Here is a 15,660-nt window from a genome sequence, read left to right on the forward strand (position 1 = left end):
ACAAAAAAACTAGCCGGGTGAGGTGGCGGGCACCTGTAGTCCCAGCTACTCGGGAGGCTGAGGCAGGAGAATGGCGTAAACCCAAAAGGCGGAGCTTGCAGTGAGCTGAGATCCGGCCACTGCACTCCAGTTTGGGTAACAGAGCGAGACTCTGTCTCAAAAAAAAAAAAAAAAAAAAAATTGGAACTTTATGTATCACCAAAGAAACCGCATAATTTCAAGTGTAAAGCAGCTTTAGCAAACTGCCTTCTACTGCCAAAGACAAATCAAAGTTTGTATAAAACCAAGCAATCTGCAATTGGTTTCAAAGAAATTGCACTCCCAAAGCGTTTTCACAAAAAGTGAAAACAACATTTGGGTTGTTTTCACTCTTTGGCTATTATGAATAATCATGCTGTGAACGTGTACAGGCCTTTGTGTGGACATATATTTTCATTTCTGTTGGGTGTATATCTAGTAGTGAATTGCTGGGTAACATGGTAACTTTATGTTTAACTTTTTGAGGAACTGCTAAACTCTTCCAAATTGGCAGCGCCATTTTACATTCCAGTAGAGGGTAAGTTTATGCACAAAGATATTGATCACATTACTGTAATATTTAAAACTGGAAACAACATCCTAACTATGCAACCATAGAAGAAATGGCTACATAAGTTATAATGCATTCCAATTAGGAACTACTATAATGCCATTAAAAATTATGTTTTTGAAGAATATTGCACACAATTTATATACCTACAGGTTTCTAAATTCCTTGTCATGTGTGTTTTCAAAAGACATCTAACCCAATGCTTTACACAGATCAGAATCTTAAGTGTTTATTAAACAAGCTCAATTTAAAACTCAATAGCAGGTTCTCTGGCCATATACAGCAAACTACAAAATGGTGCTTTCGTATCTTCTGACTTAACCTGAAGCAAATAGAAAGTGCTGATGGCTCCTATGAGGGCAAACTAAAGTAAGAGAATAACATCAATTACATGTCTAAGCAGATACTGCAGCCCCCGCTCCTTCAAAACTGCTCTCAGTGTCCCACTCCATGTACCTGGTAAAGACGCCAGCTGCTAGTCCAAAAGTGGTATCATTGGCTCTTTCTAGAACCTCAGCTTCAGTGTCAAATGATAAAATGGACATAACAGGCCCAAAGATCTCTTCTTTCACACAGGTCATGTCATCTCTGCAATTAGCTGCAAACATTAAAATAAAACCTCCTGAGTAGCTGGGACCACAGTGTGCACCACTACCCCCAGCTAATTTTTTGAAGATAGGGTTTCACTATGTTGCCCAGTCTGGTCTCAAACTCCTGGGCTCAAGCGATCCTCCTGCCTCAGCCTCCCAAAGTGCTGGGATTACAGGAGTGATCCACTGCACCTGGCCCCAATATTTTTAATTTAACAATGTATTGTAAGCTTTTCCTATTTATTAAATATTCATGTAATAACTGCAACCTAATTCATGGAATGGACATTAGGTTTTCAGCTTTTAAACATCAGCGGTTCTTTTTAGGGGGGCTTAAAGGTTATACACTGTATCAAATATGAAGTTGTTAAAAACTGACACCACTATCAACCTTAGGGGCAAAAACCAGCTTAATTTACCTTCAAATGAGATGTAAGGAATTATACAACATGGTTCAACGTATATATAATTGTTTAAAGCCTACAAAACTACCAACATTTTTCTAGGGGATACTAATACACACTATAAAATGATAGAGAAAAGTGTAAGAATGATAAAACAACATTGAGAATAGTAGTTATCTCTGAAGTAGGAGGGAAGTAGATGGGTGGGAGTAGGACGACCACATACACCTCGATTGTCAAAACTAGATTTTTAAGATTGAATGGAGGTACTAAAAATTATTAAATTATCTGACAAACTGGTTTTATTATATTGATGACTGATACAGTTTGGATGCTTTTCCCCTCCGAATCTCATGCTGAAGTATGATCCCCACTGTTGGGAGGTGGGGCTTAGTGGGAGGTGTTTGGGTCACAGGGGCAAATCCCTCATGAACGGCTTGATGTCCTTCCCATGGTAATGAGTGCATTCTCGCTCTGTGAGTTCACACAGAGCTGGCTGTTTAAAAGAGCCTGGTTCCTCTCTTGCTCTCTCTCTCACCATGTGTCTTGTCTGCTCCCCTTTCACCTTCCAGCATGACTGAAAGCTTCCTGAGACCTCACCAGGAGCAGATGATGGTGCCATGCTTCCTGTACAGTCTGCAGAACCATGAGCCAAATAAACATCTCTTCTACTTACCCAGTCTTAGATATTCCTTCATAGCAATGCAATATGTCTAACACAATGATCTACAGGTCACATGAAAAACACTCTTTATTTTCTCAAGGAATTAAATTTATTACTTCATTTTTTAAAATCAAATAGGCACTTTCACATTTTGAGCTCCTTGCTTCCAGAACAATAGTTGTGGTCCTGGATAAACTAATACATATGGGTGCCCTAAAGGAGGGGCACACAGAAGGCTTCAAAGATAATGAAGTAGTTCTACTTCTTAACCTTGGGTACTAAGACCACACAATTTGCCAGCCTTTGCTTTATACCATGTACATATTTTATAAATATTCATCTCTGTCTATTCAGTATTTAATTCAAATCCTCTACAAGCAAACAAAAAGAGGACATACTTAATACACAAGGTCTCATGTAATATCCATCCTTTAATTTGGGATCTTCAGGTACATATATATCTCCACCACATAACACTTTAGCACCCTGCCGAAAAGGAAAAAAATATTTTGCATTACAAATACAACCCCAAAATGCATTCCTGAAATGTTAATTGTATCCCAAACAAACTCGTACTTAGTCTTCCCAGTGCAGGTACAAAGCAGAACACAGCCAGGGATGCTAATAGTCAAATGAATATTAACATGAAAAGGGCACAAAGTAGTATAATCTTCCCCAACCCTACCCTACTGCCAATTATTTCTTACCTGCTCCTTTGCCACTTTAACAAACCCAAGGACTCGCTCCAGGTGTGGTCGGTTGATGAGTGGACCCATCCTTGTATCTTCCAGAAGGGGATCTCCAATTTTAATCCTTTGGGTCTGTTTTACCACTTCCTCCGTAAATTTATCAAGAATTTCTTTCTGCACAAATACTCTTGTGCCATTACAGCAAACCTAAAGGACAAACACAAGACATTAATTTCTATGTGTGTAAGGAGAAAAAAGGGAAAAGGAAAAAGGAACACAATCTAAAAACTTTAAACTGAAAAGAGACACTATACATTTTTTTAAAGGATATTTCCATTTCTAAAAATTGTCTCCATACTGAATAAGAAGGATCACACACGTAATTGTGGACATGCCACTCCACAAGCAAAATCTGCCCTTTGAGGTAAAAGTTAGTTCTTATTTTGCTTGTTTAAATTTTGTTAAGGCCATTACTAGATCCATATAACCCACAGCACCTCTCCTACTCCCTTGTATCAGGGCTCAACCTGGCTGTATATTTTAAGAATGGAAGGGAAATGAAAAGTAAAACTATATCAAGAATTGTGGTCTTAAATCTAATTGTTAAAAAAATTTACCTCTGAAATCACTAATAATCACTATTTAGACCCTCCTATAGAAAGGAACATAAACACTGTTCAAATGCTATAAGAACACAGAACAGAAAGGTCCAAAAACAGATCCAAGTGCTCATGGAAATCTAGTCTATGATAAAGGCGAAAGCTAAACCATTAGGATAGAGATGGACTAAATAAATGGTGCTAGGACAAATCATCAGTAATGTGGAAAACATAAAATAAGATACACATCTTACATCATACATAAAAATAAACTCCAAACGTATCAGGAATCAAAATATAAAATAAGAAATCAGGGCGCAGTGGCCCACACCAGCACTTTGGGAGGACAAGATGGGCGGATTACTTGAGCTCAGGAGTCCAAAATCAGCTGGGGCAACATGGCGAAACCCCACGTCTACAAAAAGTACAAAAATTAGTCGGGTGTGGTGACATGCACCTGTAGTCCCAGCTACTTGGGAGGCTAAGGTGGCAGGGTCACTTGAGCCTAAGAGGTCAAGAATATATACAGTGAACCATGACTGCGTCACTGCACTCCAGCCTGGATGAGAGAGCAAGACTTTAAAAAAAAAAAAAAAAGAGAGAGAGAGAGAGAGACAATACTGGTAATTCCTCTAAAATCTAGGTGTAGAAAAAGGTTTTCTATTATCCAAGATCTAGACATAGTTAAAGAAAAAACACTGATAAATTTGACTACAGAAAAACAAAAATTTTATGCATGGTAAATACCTTAAACTAAGCCAAGACCATTAAAACATTGGAATAAAATTATTTGCAACATTTATCTCAGATAAAAGGCTATTATCACTAATTTTAAAAAACTCTTAAAAATTAATGGAAAATCATATCTCATAGTATAACACACCAAAAATATGAATTTTATTATATGTGAATTTTGAAAAAGATGTTCAATGTCATTCATAATTATAAAAACTGAAATTAGGTTGGGCATGGTGGCTCAGGCCTATAATCTCAGCACCTTAGGAAGCTGAGGCAGGTGCATCACTAGAGGTCAGTAGTTCAAGACCAGCCTGGCCAACATGGCAAGACCTCATCTCTACTAAAAATACAAAAAAAGTGGCTGGGTGTGGTGGTGCACACCTGTAGTCCCAGCTACTTGGGAGGCTAAGTTGGGAGAGCTACTTGAACCTGGGAGATGGAGGTTGCAGTGAGCCGAGATCGTCCCACTGCACTCCAGCCTGGGAGACAGAGCAAGACTCTTTCTCAAAAATAATAAACAAACAAACAAACAAACAAACAAACAAACTGAAATTAAAACTATACTGAAATACCACTTCTCATCTATCTGATAAAAATTTAAAATTGTGACTATCTATGCTGTTAAGAAAGGCTATTAGGAAATAGGTACTCATGTATCGTTAGTAAGAATGTTCCTTTTGCTGCCTGACAGCTGCCATCATGAGTCACATGTACGCTTCTGGGAAGGGCCTGTCCCAGTCAGCTTTGCCCTATCACCGCAGCGTCCCCACTTGGCTGAAGCTGACATCTGACAACATGAAGGAGCAGACTTAAAAACTGGCCAAGAAGGGTCTGACTCCTTCACAAATCAGTGGGATCCTGAGAGATTCACATGGTGCCGCATAAGTAAGCTTCTTGAGAGGAAGAAAAAGGATAAGGATGCTAAATTCCATCTGATTATGACAGAAAACCAGATTCACTGTTTGGCTCCATATTATAAGACCAAGTGAGTCCTCTCTCCCAACTGGAAATATGAATCATCTACAGCCTCTGCCCTGGTTACATAAATTTGTCTATGTACTTGAGCAATAAAATAATTGCTTAACTAAAAAAAAAAAAAAAAAAAGAATGCAACATTTCCTTTTAGAGAGGGATTTGGCAATATCTTATAAAATTACATATGCAGTCAACATCACTAATCATTAGGGAAATGCAAATCAAAAGCCCAATGAGATACCACTTCACACCCATTAGGACGACTGTTATCAAAAACAAAGCAAGCAAGAAAATAAGAAAATAACATGTGTTGGCAAGGATACAGAGAAATTGGAACCTTTGTGCATTGCTTATAGAGATGTAAAATGGTGCTGCCATTGTAGAGCACAGTACAGTGGTTCCTCAAAAATTTAAACACTGAATTATCATATGATCCACTTATTTCACTTCTGGGTATACATGCAAAAGAACGGAAAGCAGACACTTCTACTATAGATATCTGTATATCAATGTTCACAGCAACATTTTCACAATAGCCAAAAGGTGGAAACAACCTAAGTGTCCACAAATAAAAAAATGGATAAACGAAATGTGGTATGTATGTGTGTGCATATGTGTGTGTGTGTGCTGTGTGTGTATACATACATACAATGGAATATTATTTAGCCTTAAAAAGGAAAGAAATTTTGACACATGCTACAACATGGATGAACCTGAAGATACTACACTAAGTGAAACGAGCCAGACATGAAATAATAAATATTATATGATTCCACTTATAAGAGGTACCTAGAATAGTCGAATTCATAGAGACAGGAATTAGACTAGTGGTTATCAGAGGCTGAGGGGAAAGAGAAACAGAGTTATTATTTAATGGGGTACACAGTTTTCAATGTGGGGTGATGAAAAAGTTCTACAGATTAATAATGATAATAGTTGTACACAATGTAAATGTATTAAATGTCTCTGAACTCTACACTTAAAAATGGTTCAAAAAGGCCAGGAGTGGTGGCTCACGCCTGTAGCCCTAGCAGTTTGGGAGGCTGAGGCAGGAGAATTGCTTGAGCTCAGAAGTTCAAGACCAGCGTGGGCAACATGGCAAAATCTCATCTGTACAAAAAATACAAAAATGAGCCAGGCGTGGTGCCACATGCCTACAATCCCAGCTACCCAGGAGGCTGAAGTGGAAATATCACTTGGGTTTGGGAGGTCGAGGCTGCAGTGAGCTGGGATGATATCACTGTACTCTAGCTTGAGCAAGAGTAAGACCCTGTCTCCAAAAAATAAAAAAATAAAAAAAATACACACACACGGTTAAATTGGTAAATTTTGTTATGCTTTACCATACACAAAAAAAAATCATCACAATATATAAGGAACTCACACTATTCAATTGCAAAAAAAAGAAAAAAAAAAAAAACCTCTGATTACAAATGGGCAAAAGACCTGGATAGACATATTTCCAGAAACATACAAATGGCCAAGAAGTTTATGAAAAGATCCTCCACATCACTAATCATCAGGAAAATGAAAATCAAAATCACAATTACGTATCACCTCACATCTGTTAGCATGGTGATTATCAAAAAGATAAAAGGTAACAAGTGTTGGTGAGGATGTGGAGAAAAGGGCATCTTGGTATACTGCTGGTGAGAATATAAATTAGTATAGGCTGCTCTGCCTATGGAGTAGCCATTCTTTATTCCTTTACTTTCTTAATAAACTTACTTTCACTTTACTCTATGGACTTGTCCTGAATTCTTTCTTGCACGAGATCCAAGAACCCTTTCTTGGGGTCTGATCAGGGCCCCTTTCCAGTAACACCTTTCTGGCAAACCATGGAAGGGACAATACTGAGGAGACCCTCGCAACCCAAAAGAAATAGACTGCAGCACGACTGGCCAACTTTGGATATCACCTGTTGTTGGAACTCAAGAGTTATAAGCGACCCTCACCCTGACACTTTCTGACTGAGCTCTTCTCTACCCTGAATACAAGAGACCCTAATAATTAGGCAGGAATATCATCGCCCCTATTCAGCATGAAGAAGTTTACAGAAGATGGATCTCTGTCCCTCTGCAACCCATAGGATTAAGGGTTCTTTTATAAAAGGGAAGGGGGAAATGTCAGAGGTGTTTGAATGAGAGCAACTTCATCTTAAGTAGGGGCTGGGTAAAATAAGGCTGAGACCTATTGGGCTGCATTCCCAGGAGGTTAGACATTCAAAGTCACAGGATAAGATAGGAGATGAGCACAAGATACAGGTCATAAAAGCCGGGCGCGGTGGCTCAAGCCTGTAATCCCAGCACTTTGGGAGGCTGAGACGGGCGGATCACGAGGTCAGGAGATCGAGACCATCCTGGCTAATACGGTGAAAACCCCGTCTCTACTAAAAAATACAAAAAACTAGCCGGGCGACGAGGCGGGCGCCTGTAGTCCCAGCTACTAGGGAGGCTGAGACAGGAGAATGGCGTGAACCCAGGAGGCGGAGCTTGCAGTGAGCTGAGATCCGGCCACTGCACTCCAGCCTGGGCGGCAGAGCAAGACTCGGTCTCAAAAAAAATAAAATAAAAATAAGATACAGGTCATAAAGACCTTGCTGATAGAACAGGCTGGGGTAAAGAAGCCAGCTAAGACCCACCAAAACCAAGATGGCGATGAGAGTGACCACTGGTAGTCCTTGCTGCTAATTATACGCTAATTATAATGCATCAACATGCTAAAAGACACACCCATCAGCGCCATGACAGTTTACAAATGCCATAGCAATGTCATTTTACCCTATATGGTCTAAAATGAGGAGGCATGAATAACCCACCCCTTATTTAGCATATGATCAAGAAATAACCACAAAAAGGGGCAACCAGTAGCCCTTGGGGCAGCTCTTCCTACGGAGTAACCATTCTTTAGTCCTTTACTTTATTAATGAACTTCCTTTCAAAAAAAAAAAAAAAAAAAGAATGTAAGTAGTATAGCCATGAAGGAAAACAGGCTCCTTAAAAAATTAAAACTTCGCTGGGCACAGTGGCTCACGCCGGCAATCCCAGCACTTTGGAGGCCAAGGTGGGCAAAACACTTGAGATCAGGAGTTCGAGACCAGCCTGGCCAACATGGAGAAACCCTGTCTCTACTAAAAATACAAAATTAGTCAGGCGTGGTGGTGCATGCCTGTAATCCCAGCTACTCAGGAGGCTGAGGCAGGAAAATCACTTGAACCCAGGAGGCAGAAGTTGCAGTGAGCTGAGATCGTGCCATTGTACTCCAGCCTGGGTGACTAAGTGAGACTCCAAATCAAAAAAAAAAAAAAAAAAAAAATCAAAAATAGAACCATCCTATGATTCAGCAATTCCTCTTCTGGGTATATACCAAAGGAAATGAAATCAGTACCTTAAAGACATATCTGCACTCACATGCTCAGTGCAGCATTATTCACAATAACCAAGATAAGGAAATAACCCCATTGACAGATGAACAGATAAATTGTGATACCTACTTAAAATCACGCCAGGCATGGTGGCTCATGCAGGGCGTGATGGCTCATGTCTGTAATCCCAGCACTTTGGAAGGCCGAGGCAGGTGGATCGCCTGAGCTCAGGAGTTCAAGACCAGCCTGGCCAACATGGTGAAACCCTGTCTCTACTAAAAATACAAAAAAATTAACCGGGTGTGGTAGGGCATGCTTCTAGTCCCAGTTACTTGGGAGGGTGAGGCAGGAGAATCGCTTGAGCTCCAGGGGTGAAGGTTGCAGTGAGCCGAGATTGCATCACTGCACTCCAACTTGGGCTACAGAGTCAGACTCCATCTCAAAAAAATAATAATAATAAAATAAAATCACATTACATCACAATTATTTTCAGCATTCTCTCTATATTTGTACAAAGAATATATACATAGTACAGACTATGTAGAATATTCTATATATTTATTCTACATATGCCATACTATATGTATTCTTTGTGTGTGTGTATATATTCATCCACACACACACATAGCAAAGAAAGCAAAGTACAAAAGAGTACCTCTAATGTGCTACCTTTTGTGTGTGAAAGAAGAGTAAGAAATATACAAGTACCTATTCATTTGTGCAAAAAGAAACACGGGAAGAAAAATCAGAAACAAATCAGACTAGCTACCCAAAGGAGATGGATAAGACTGGGTGGGAAGGAGGTACTGGAAACAGAGCAGACAGGATGGGGAGAAGTAACACTTCTAAGTGTCTGTTTTTGTAAAATTCTGATATTTGTTTGTTTATTTATTTGTTTGTTTGTTTATTTATTTATTTATTTTTTTGAGATGGAGTCTTGCTCTGTCGCCCAGGCTGGAGTACAGTGGCGTGATCTCCACTCACTGCAAGCTCCGCCTCCCGGGTTCACGCCATTCTCCTGCCTCAGCCTCCCGTGTAGCTGGGACTACAGGCGCCCGCCACTCTGCCCAGCTGATTTTTTTGTGTGTTTTTGGTAGAGACGGGGTTTCACCGCGTTAGTCAGAATGGTCTTGATCTCCGAACCTCGTGATCCGCCCGTCTCAGCCTCCCAAAGTGCTGGGATTACAGGCGTGAGTCACCGCGCCCAGCCATGTTTAGAACCATGTTTGTGTTTCGCCTAATGAAAATAAAATTTTAAAATCGGCAAGGATGGGGAAAATAAAACCCAAATGAATACAAACACAAACAAATGAATCTGTTATTTTAAATGAATATCATAACCACACTGAAGGAGGGGGAAGGAAGGGTAGAACTGACCCAACTAACTTCTGAATATAGTATTTTGACTATACCCTCCAGCTAAATATAAAAAGAACTGTAAAAAAATTCTGAGCTCTAATTACAAGGTTTATTTTCCACAGACGTATGGATTTACAAATCTGAAACTACTATTATTAGAATACGACGTGTATTCTATGATGAGCAATTAGATAAACATATTGTGGATAATGGGAGTCCAATTTCTTACTGTCAGAGAAGAAATACAAATACGGAAAGGGAGAAGGCAGAAATGAACCCTGTGATATTCGACTGTAATTAAAAGTGTCTGGATGAACTTATTTTTATGTAGATAGACAGATACAGAAATAGATATGTGCATAGACATATATACAAATATGTATTTCCCAGCACTGGACTCTGAGAGGGCCTAGAAGCAATGATACCGCACTAGCAATAAGCACACCTGGCACTGAGATCTTGGTTTCTAAATACCATTCACCACTAAATGGAACCAGCACTTTTGGTCAGTACTGCCATCTTCCAGTAATTCACCAAAATGAAAAACACAGGGAAAGAGAAAAAGTACCCAGTACATGTTCTCTAGGCCTTTTAGAAAACATGGAGTTGTTCCTTGGGCCACATGCATGCAAATCTATAAGAAAGGCAATATTGTATACATCAAGGGATGGGTACTATTCAAAAAGGAATGCCCCACAAGCATGACCAGAGCAAAACTGGAAGAGTCTACAATGTTACCCATGTTGCTGGCATTGCTGTAAACAAATTAAGGGCAAAATTCTTGCCAAGATAATTAATATGCACATTGAGCACATGAAGCACTCTAAGACCCAAGATAGCTTCTGAAATGCATGAAAGAAGATGATCAGAAAAAGAAGGAAGCCAAAGAGAAAGGTACCTGGGTTCAGCTGAAGCACCAGCCTACTCCACCAGGGAAGCACACTGTGTGAGAACCAATAGGAAGGAGCCTGAGCTGCTGGAACCTATTCCCTATGAACTCACGGCATGATAGGTGTGAAAAAATAAAAGACCTCTGGACTGCAAAATTGTTTCTCTTTATTGAGTAGAGAAGTGTGGTGTCCCCTCCCCCCAAAAAAGATTTAAAGCACATTTTAATTGTGTCCTAACTCATTGTGTAATTTCTTTACTGTTCAGACTTGGTGTGTTTCTTGCTGAAAGATGTGAGGTGGCTTATTGTGCAACAAATTACTCAACTGGTTACAAAACAACCAAATATTATTTATGAAATACTTGTACTGGTTTGAAGGTAGTCCTTCTAAATAATCATAAAATAATTTACAAAAAATAAAAAAACAGGCCAAGCATGGTGGCACATGCCTGCAATCCCAGCACCGAGGCACATGGATCACTCGAGCCCAGGAGTTCAAGATCAGCCTGGCCAACACAGTGAAACCCTGTCTCTACAGAAAACACAAAAATTAGCTGAATGTGGTGGCATGCTACACTGACTGAGGTGGGAGGACTGCTCGACCTGGGAGGGCCGAGCTTGCCGTGAGCCAAGAAGGCACCACTGCACTCCGGCTTGGGCAACAGAGCAGGACTGTCTCAAAAATTAATAATAAACAGATAAACAATAATGGAACCAGGGCTCCTTCAGAGAAATGGCTGATTCCAGAGTGCAGCCAGGGGAAGTATAAGATGAGTCTGGAACACTTTGCTATGCCAGAAAGTAATGAAGTATTCAAAGAATAATGAGGACATATCAAAAGGTCACAGAAAGGGATTCCTACTAGCCGTTTGCAATCATTTTAGCATCAAAATAAATAATGAGGCTGGGTACAGAAGCTCATGCCTGTAATCCCAGCACTTTGGGAGGCCAAGGTGGGCAGATCACCTGAGGTCAGGAGTTCAAGACCAAACTGGCCAATATGGCGAAACCCCGTCTCTACTAAAAATAAAAAAAAATTAGCTGGCTGAGGCCAGGTGTGGTGGCTCACGCCTGTAATCCCAGCACTTTGGGAGGCCGAGGCAGGCAGATCACGCACGCGGTCAAGAGATCCAGACCATCCTGGCTAATACGGTAAAACCTTGTCTCTACAAAAAACACAAAACATTAACCGGGCGTGGTGGCGGGTGCCTGTAGTCTCAGCTACTCGGGAGGCTGAGGCAGGAGAATGGCATGAACCCAGGAGACAGAGCTTGCAGTGAGCCAAGATCACGCCACTGTACTCCAGCCTGGGTGACAGAGTGAGACTCCGTCTCAATAAAAAAATAAAATAAAGGCCGGGTACAGTGGCTTACACTTGTAATCCCAGCACTTCGGGAGGCCAAAGCGGGTGGATCATGAGGTCAGGAGTTCGAGACCAGCCTGGCAAACACAATGAAACTCCTTCTCTATTAAAAATACAAAAATTAGCTGGGCGTGGTGGCGGGCGCCTATAATCCCAGATACTCAGGAGGCCGAGGCAGGAGAATCACTTAAATCTGGGAGGCAGAGGTTGCAGTGAGCCTAGATCATGTCAGTGCACTACAGCCTGGGCAACAGAACTAGACTCTGTCTCAAAAAACAAACAAATAGAAATAAAAATGATAAATAAAAATGATAGTACTGGATTATAACCTATAGAATGAAATAAGAATCCATGGGTCCATACTGATATAAATAAATGAATGGAAAACAAACAGGGGTAAAGGGCAAGTTCTTTCTTACAGTAGAAGGTGAATAAATATAGAAGAAATGATGGAATTGGAAAATCACCATTTGCAACCACCATAATAAAAACTGTTTTCAGCAAGGATCGTCAGTGGTGACAGAAGTATTTACTACATGAAAGTTTGATGAGGAACAGGATAGTCTCAAAATACCTCCTACAAGTTCTTATTAACCACAAAGTAAAAAACAGTAACTTTACAGTGAAGATTTACCTTAAAGCAAGTGATCAAAGTTAAATCACCACTGAGTAGGATATGACATCATGTTTGTGGTATTTTTGCCAAAAATTCACAATATGAATCTAACAGGAAACATCAGACCCAAACTAAGGAACATTCTACAAAATGAATGGCCTGTTCTCCCAAACTGCCAATGTCCTGAAAGACAAGAATAACTGAAGGACTGTTCTCAACTAAAGGAGATTAAAGACAACTAAAGGCAATGCATCATCCTTGACTGGATCGTGGACCAGGAAAAAAAAAAAAAAATTTTTTTTGTTCTATTTTGCTATGAGGACATTAGTCAAACAAGTGGCAAAATCTGAATAAGGGCTGTAGATTGAGTAAGGGCTACAGATTCAGTAACGCAGTACTGTATCAATGTTAATTTTGTAATTTTACTAAGTGTACTGTGCTTATGTAAAAGAATGCACTTGTTTTTAGGAACTTTATATTTAGAGGTTAGGGGCCTTATGTCTACAATTTACTCTCAAGGTTCAGAAAAACTTAATATGCCTATGTATGTACAGGCAGACAAAGAAGAAGATACAGTAAATGTGTTAAAATGTTAATATTTGAGAAATCTGGTTCAAAGGTACATGGGAATTCTTTGTACTATTTGTGCAACTTTTCTGTAAGTCTGAAAGTATTGCAAAACAAAAAGCTTTAAAACATGCTGTTAGATGAGGGGGTGGAGACTCCTTTTACACCTCTCCCAGGGACAGGTACGTACCTGGCCTTGTGTGAGGAAGTTGGCCATCAGCGCCCCCTTCACAGCATTGTTCATATCACAGTCTGAGAAGATGATGAGTGGAGATTTGCCTCCAAGTTCCAAGGTAACAGGTTTGATTCCTTTAGCTGACATCTCCATGATCTTACAGAACAAGAACAAGGTATTCAGAACTTTAACACAAATTATATTGCATGCTAGGTCAACTAGACCCTGAACCTACAAAATCAGCTTAAACTGTGTGTGACCTGTAGCCTTATTCTTGTTAATATCCTTTGCCTTTTGTCTATTAAAATATTCTATTCCAGAAAACTGAAGAGAATCCACAGAGTTGCACTGACATTGGAAGAGGGAGCTCATTTAAAAAATATTGTCCCAGCCTGGGCAACATAGCAAGACCCTATCTCTACAGAAAAATAAGAAACTTAGCCAGGCGCAGTGGCACATGACTGTAGTCTCAGCTTCTTAGGAGGCTGAAGCAGGAGGACTGCCTGAGCCCAGGAGTTCAAGGCTGCAGTGAGCTGTAACTACACCATTATAATCTACCCTGGGCAACAGGGTGAGACCCTGTCTCATAAAAATAAAAATAAAAATAAAAAATACTGTCAATTCATAGGACTGTCATAGCCAGAAATTATTCTGTGTTATTGTTACTGTGTTTAAGGCTGACAGAGTTCAGAACACAAATTCATGTCAAAATAATGAATCTGAAATAGCCTGAGTAAAAATCCTTCCTTCTATACAAGAAATTAAGTCACCAAACAATACAGGTGGTAGCCCAGGCCCCTGTCCACTCAGACACATCCTCTCCTTAGGCTGGAGCTGTTAATTTCCACCCCAACCTGGCCTAACACAAATCACCCCATGTGTACTCCCTTTCCCCCTTCACACTTTTATAGGAAACTTCACACCTCTGCCTAATAAAATCTCCTTCCCATTCCCAATTCAGGCTAGGTAAAATCAAAAGAGAAGCCTCCAAAATATACTCTGGGTAGGACCAACTTTGCCATATCCAAATGCCATGTGTGTTGACCAATACTGGTTTCATCCTCACCTTCATGCCAGTGGGCACGCTTCCAGTGAAGGAGACTTTGGCCACATCGTGATGCTGACACAGAAACTGGCCTGTGGCAGCCCCTCCCTGCACCACATTGAAGAGCCCAGGAGGCACACCAGCCTCAGTGTAGATTTCAGCCAGTAGCAATGCAGAAACAGGTGTAAAGGGAGAAGGTTTAAAGACCATGGCATTACCTGCATAAACCCAAGACACAAACATAAAAAGACTTTCTAAGACCAGTGATCCCCTGAAAACAGGACAAGAGGACAATTCAAGAATGACTCCAATTGTTTTCTCTTCCCCAACCAAATCCTAGACCAAAAATGTTATTAATAACCATTTTAGTTTGTTTTCATGCTGTTGATAAAGACATACCTGAAACTGGGAACAGAAAGAGGCTGAATTGGACTTACAGTTCCACATGGCTGGGGAGGCCTCAGAATCATGGTGGGAGGTGAAAGTCACTTCTTACATTGGTGGCAGGAGCAAAATGAAGCAGCAGCAAAAGCGGAAACCCCTGATAAGCCCATCAGATCTCGTGAGACTTATTCACTCTCATGAGAATAGCATGGGAAAGACCAGTCCCCATGATTCAATTACCTCCCCCTGGGTCCCTCCCACAACACATGGGAATTCTGGGAGATACAATTCAAGTTGAGATTTAGATGGGGACACAGCCAAACCATATCAATAAGTAAACAAATCTTGCCCTTTTCATCTTGGTTTCTCTCATTAAACAGATCTCAAACCCTACAGTTGCCCAGTCTCATATTTGCATATCTAGGCCTTTTCATATATATTATCTCATTTAGGCCGGGTGCGGTGGCTCAAGCCTGTAATCCCAGCACTTTGGGAGGCTGAGACGGGCGGATCACGAGGTCAGGAGATCGAGACCATCCTGGCTAACACGGTGAAACCCCGTCTCCACTAAAAATACAAAAAAACTAGCTGGGCGAGGTGGCGGGCACCTGTAGTCTCAGCTACTCGGGAGGCTGAGGCAGGAGAATGGC

At 40.6% G+C, this 15,660-nt stretch overlaps 1 protein-coding gene and 1 pseudogene across 1 annotated transcript in view; one reads left to right on the plus strand and one right to left on the minus strand.

Moving 5' to 3' along the window:
- ALDH9A1 (aldehyde dehydrogenase 9 family member A1) overlaps nt 1–15,660 on the minus strand; it is a 41,456-nt gene that overhangs the window by 4,696 nt on the left and 21,100 nt on the right. Inside the window, exons 5-9 of the mRNA XM_023207058.1 lie at nt 14,648–14,844; nt 13,597–13,737; nt 2,955–3,143; nt 2,646–2,733; nt 1,046–1,187 (exon numbers count right to left, since the gene is read on the minus strand). Of these exons, the coding sequence (XP_023062826.1) occupies nt 1,046–1,187; nt 2,646–2,733; nt 2,955–3,143; nt 13,597–13,737; nt 14,648–14,844 (757 nt within the window). The remainder of the gene's footprint in view (nt 1–1,045; nt 1,188–2,645; nt 2,734–2,954; nt 3,144–13,596; nt 13,738–14,647; nt 14,845–15,660) is intronic.
- LOC111539374 lies at nt 4,973–5,319 on the plus strand (annotated as a pseudogene).

Source organism: Piliocolobus tephrosceles, chromosome 1 (genome assembly GCF_002776525.5).
Source record: "Piliocolobus tephrosceles isolate RC106 chromosome 1, ASM277652v3, whole genome shotgun sequence".
Taxonomy (NCBI): domain Eukaryota; kingdom Metazoa; phylum Chordata; class Mammalia; order Primates; family Cercopithecidae; genus Piliocolobus; species Piliocolobus tephrosceles.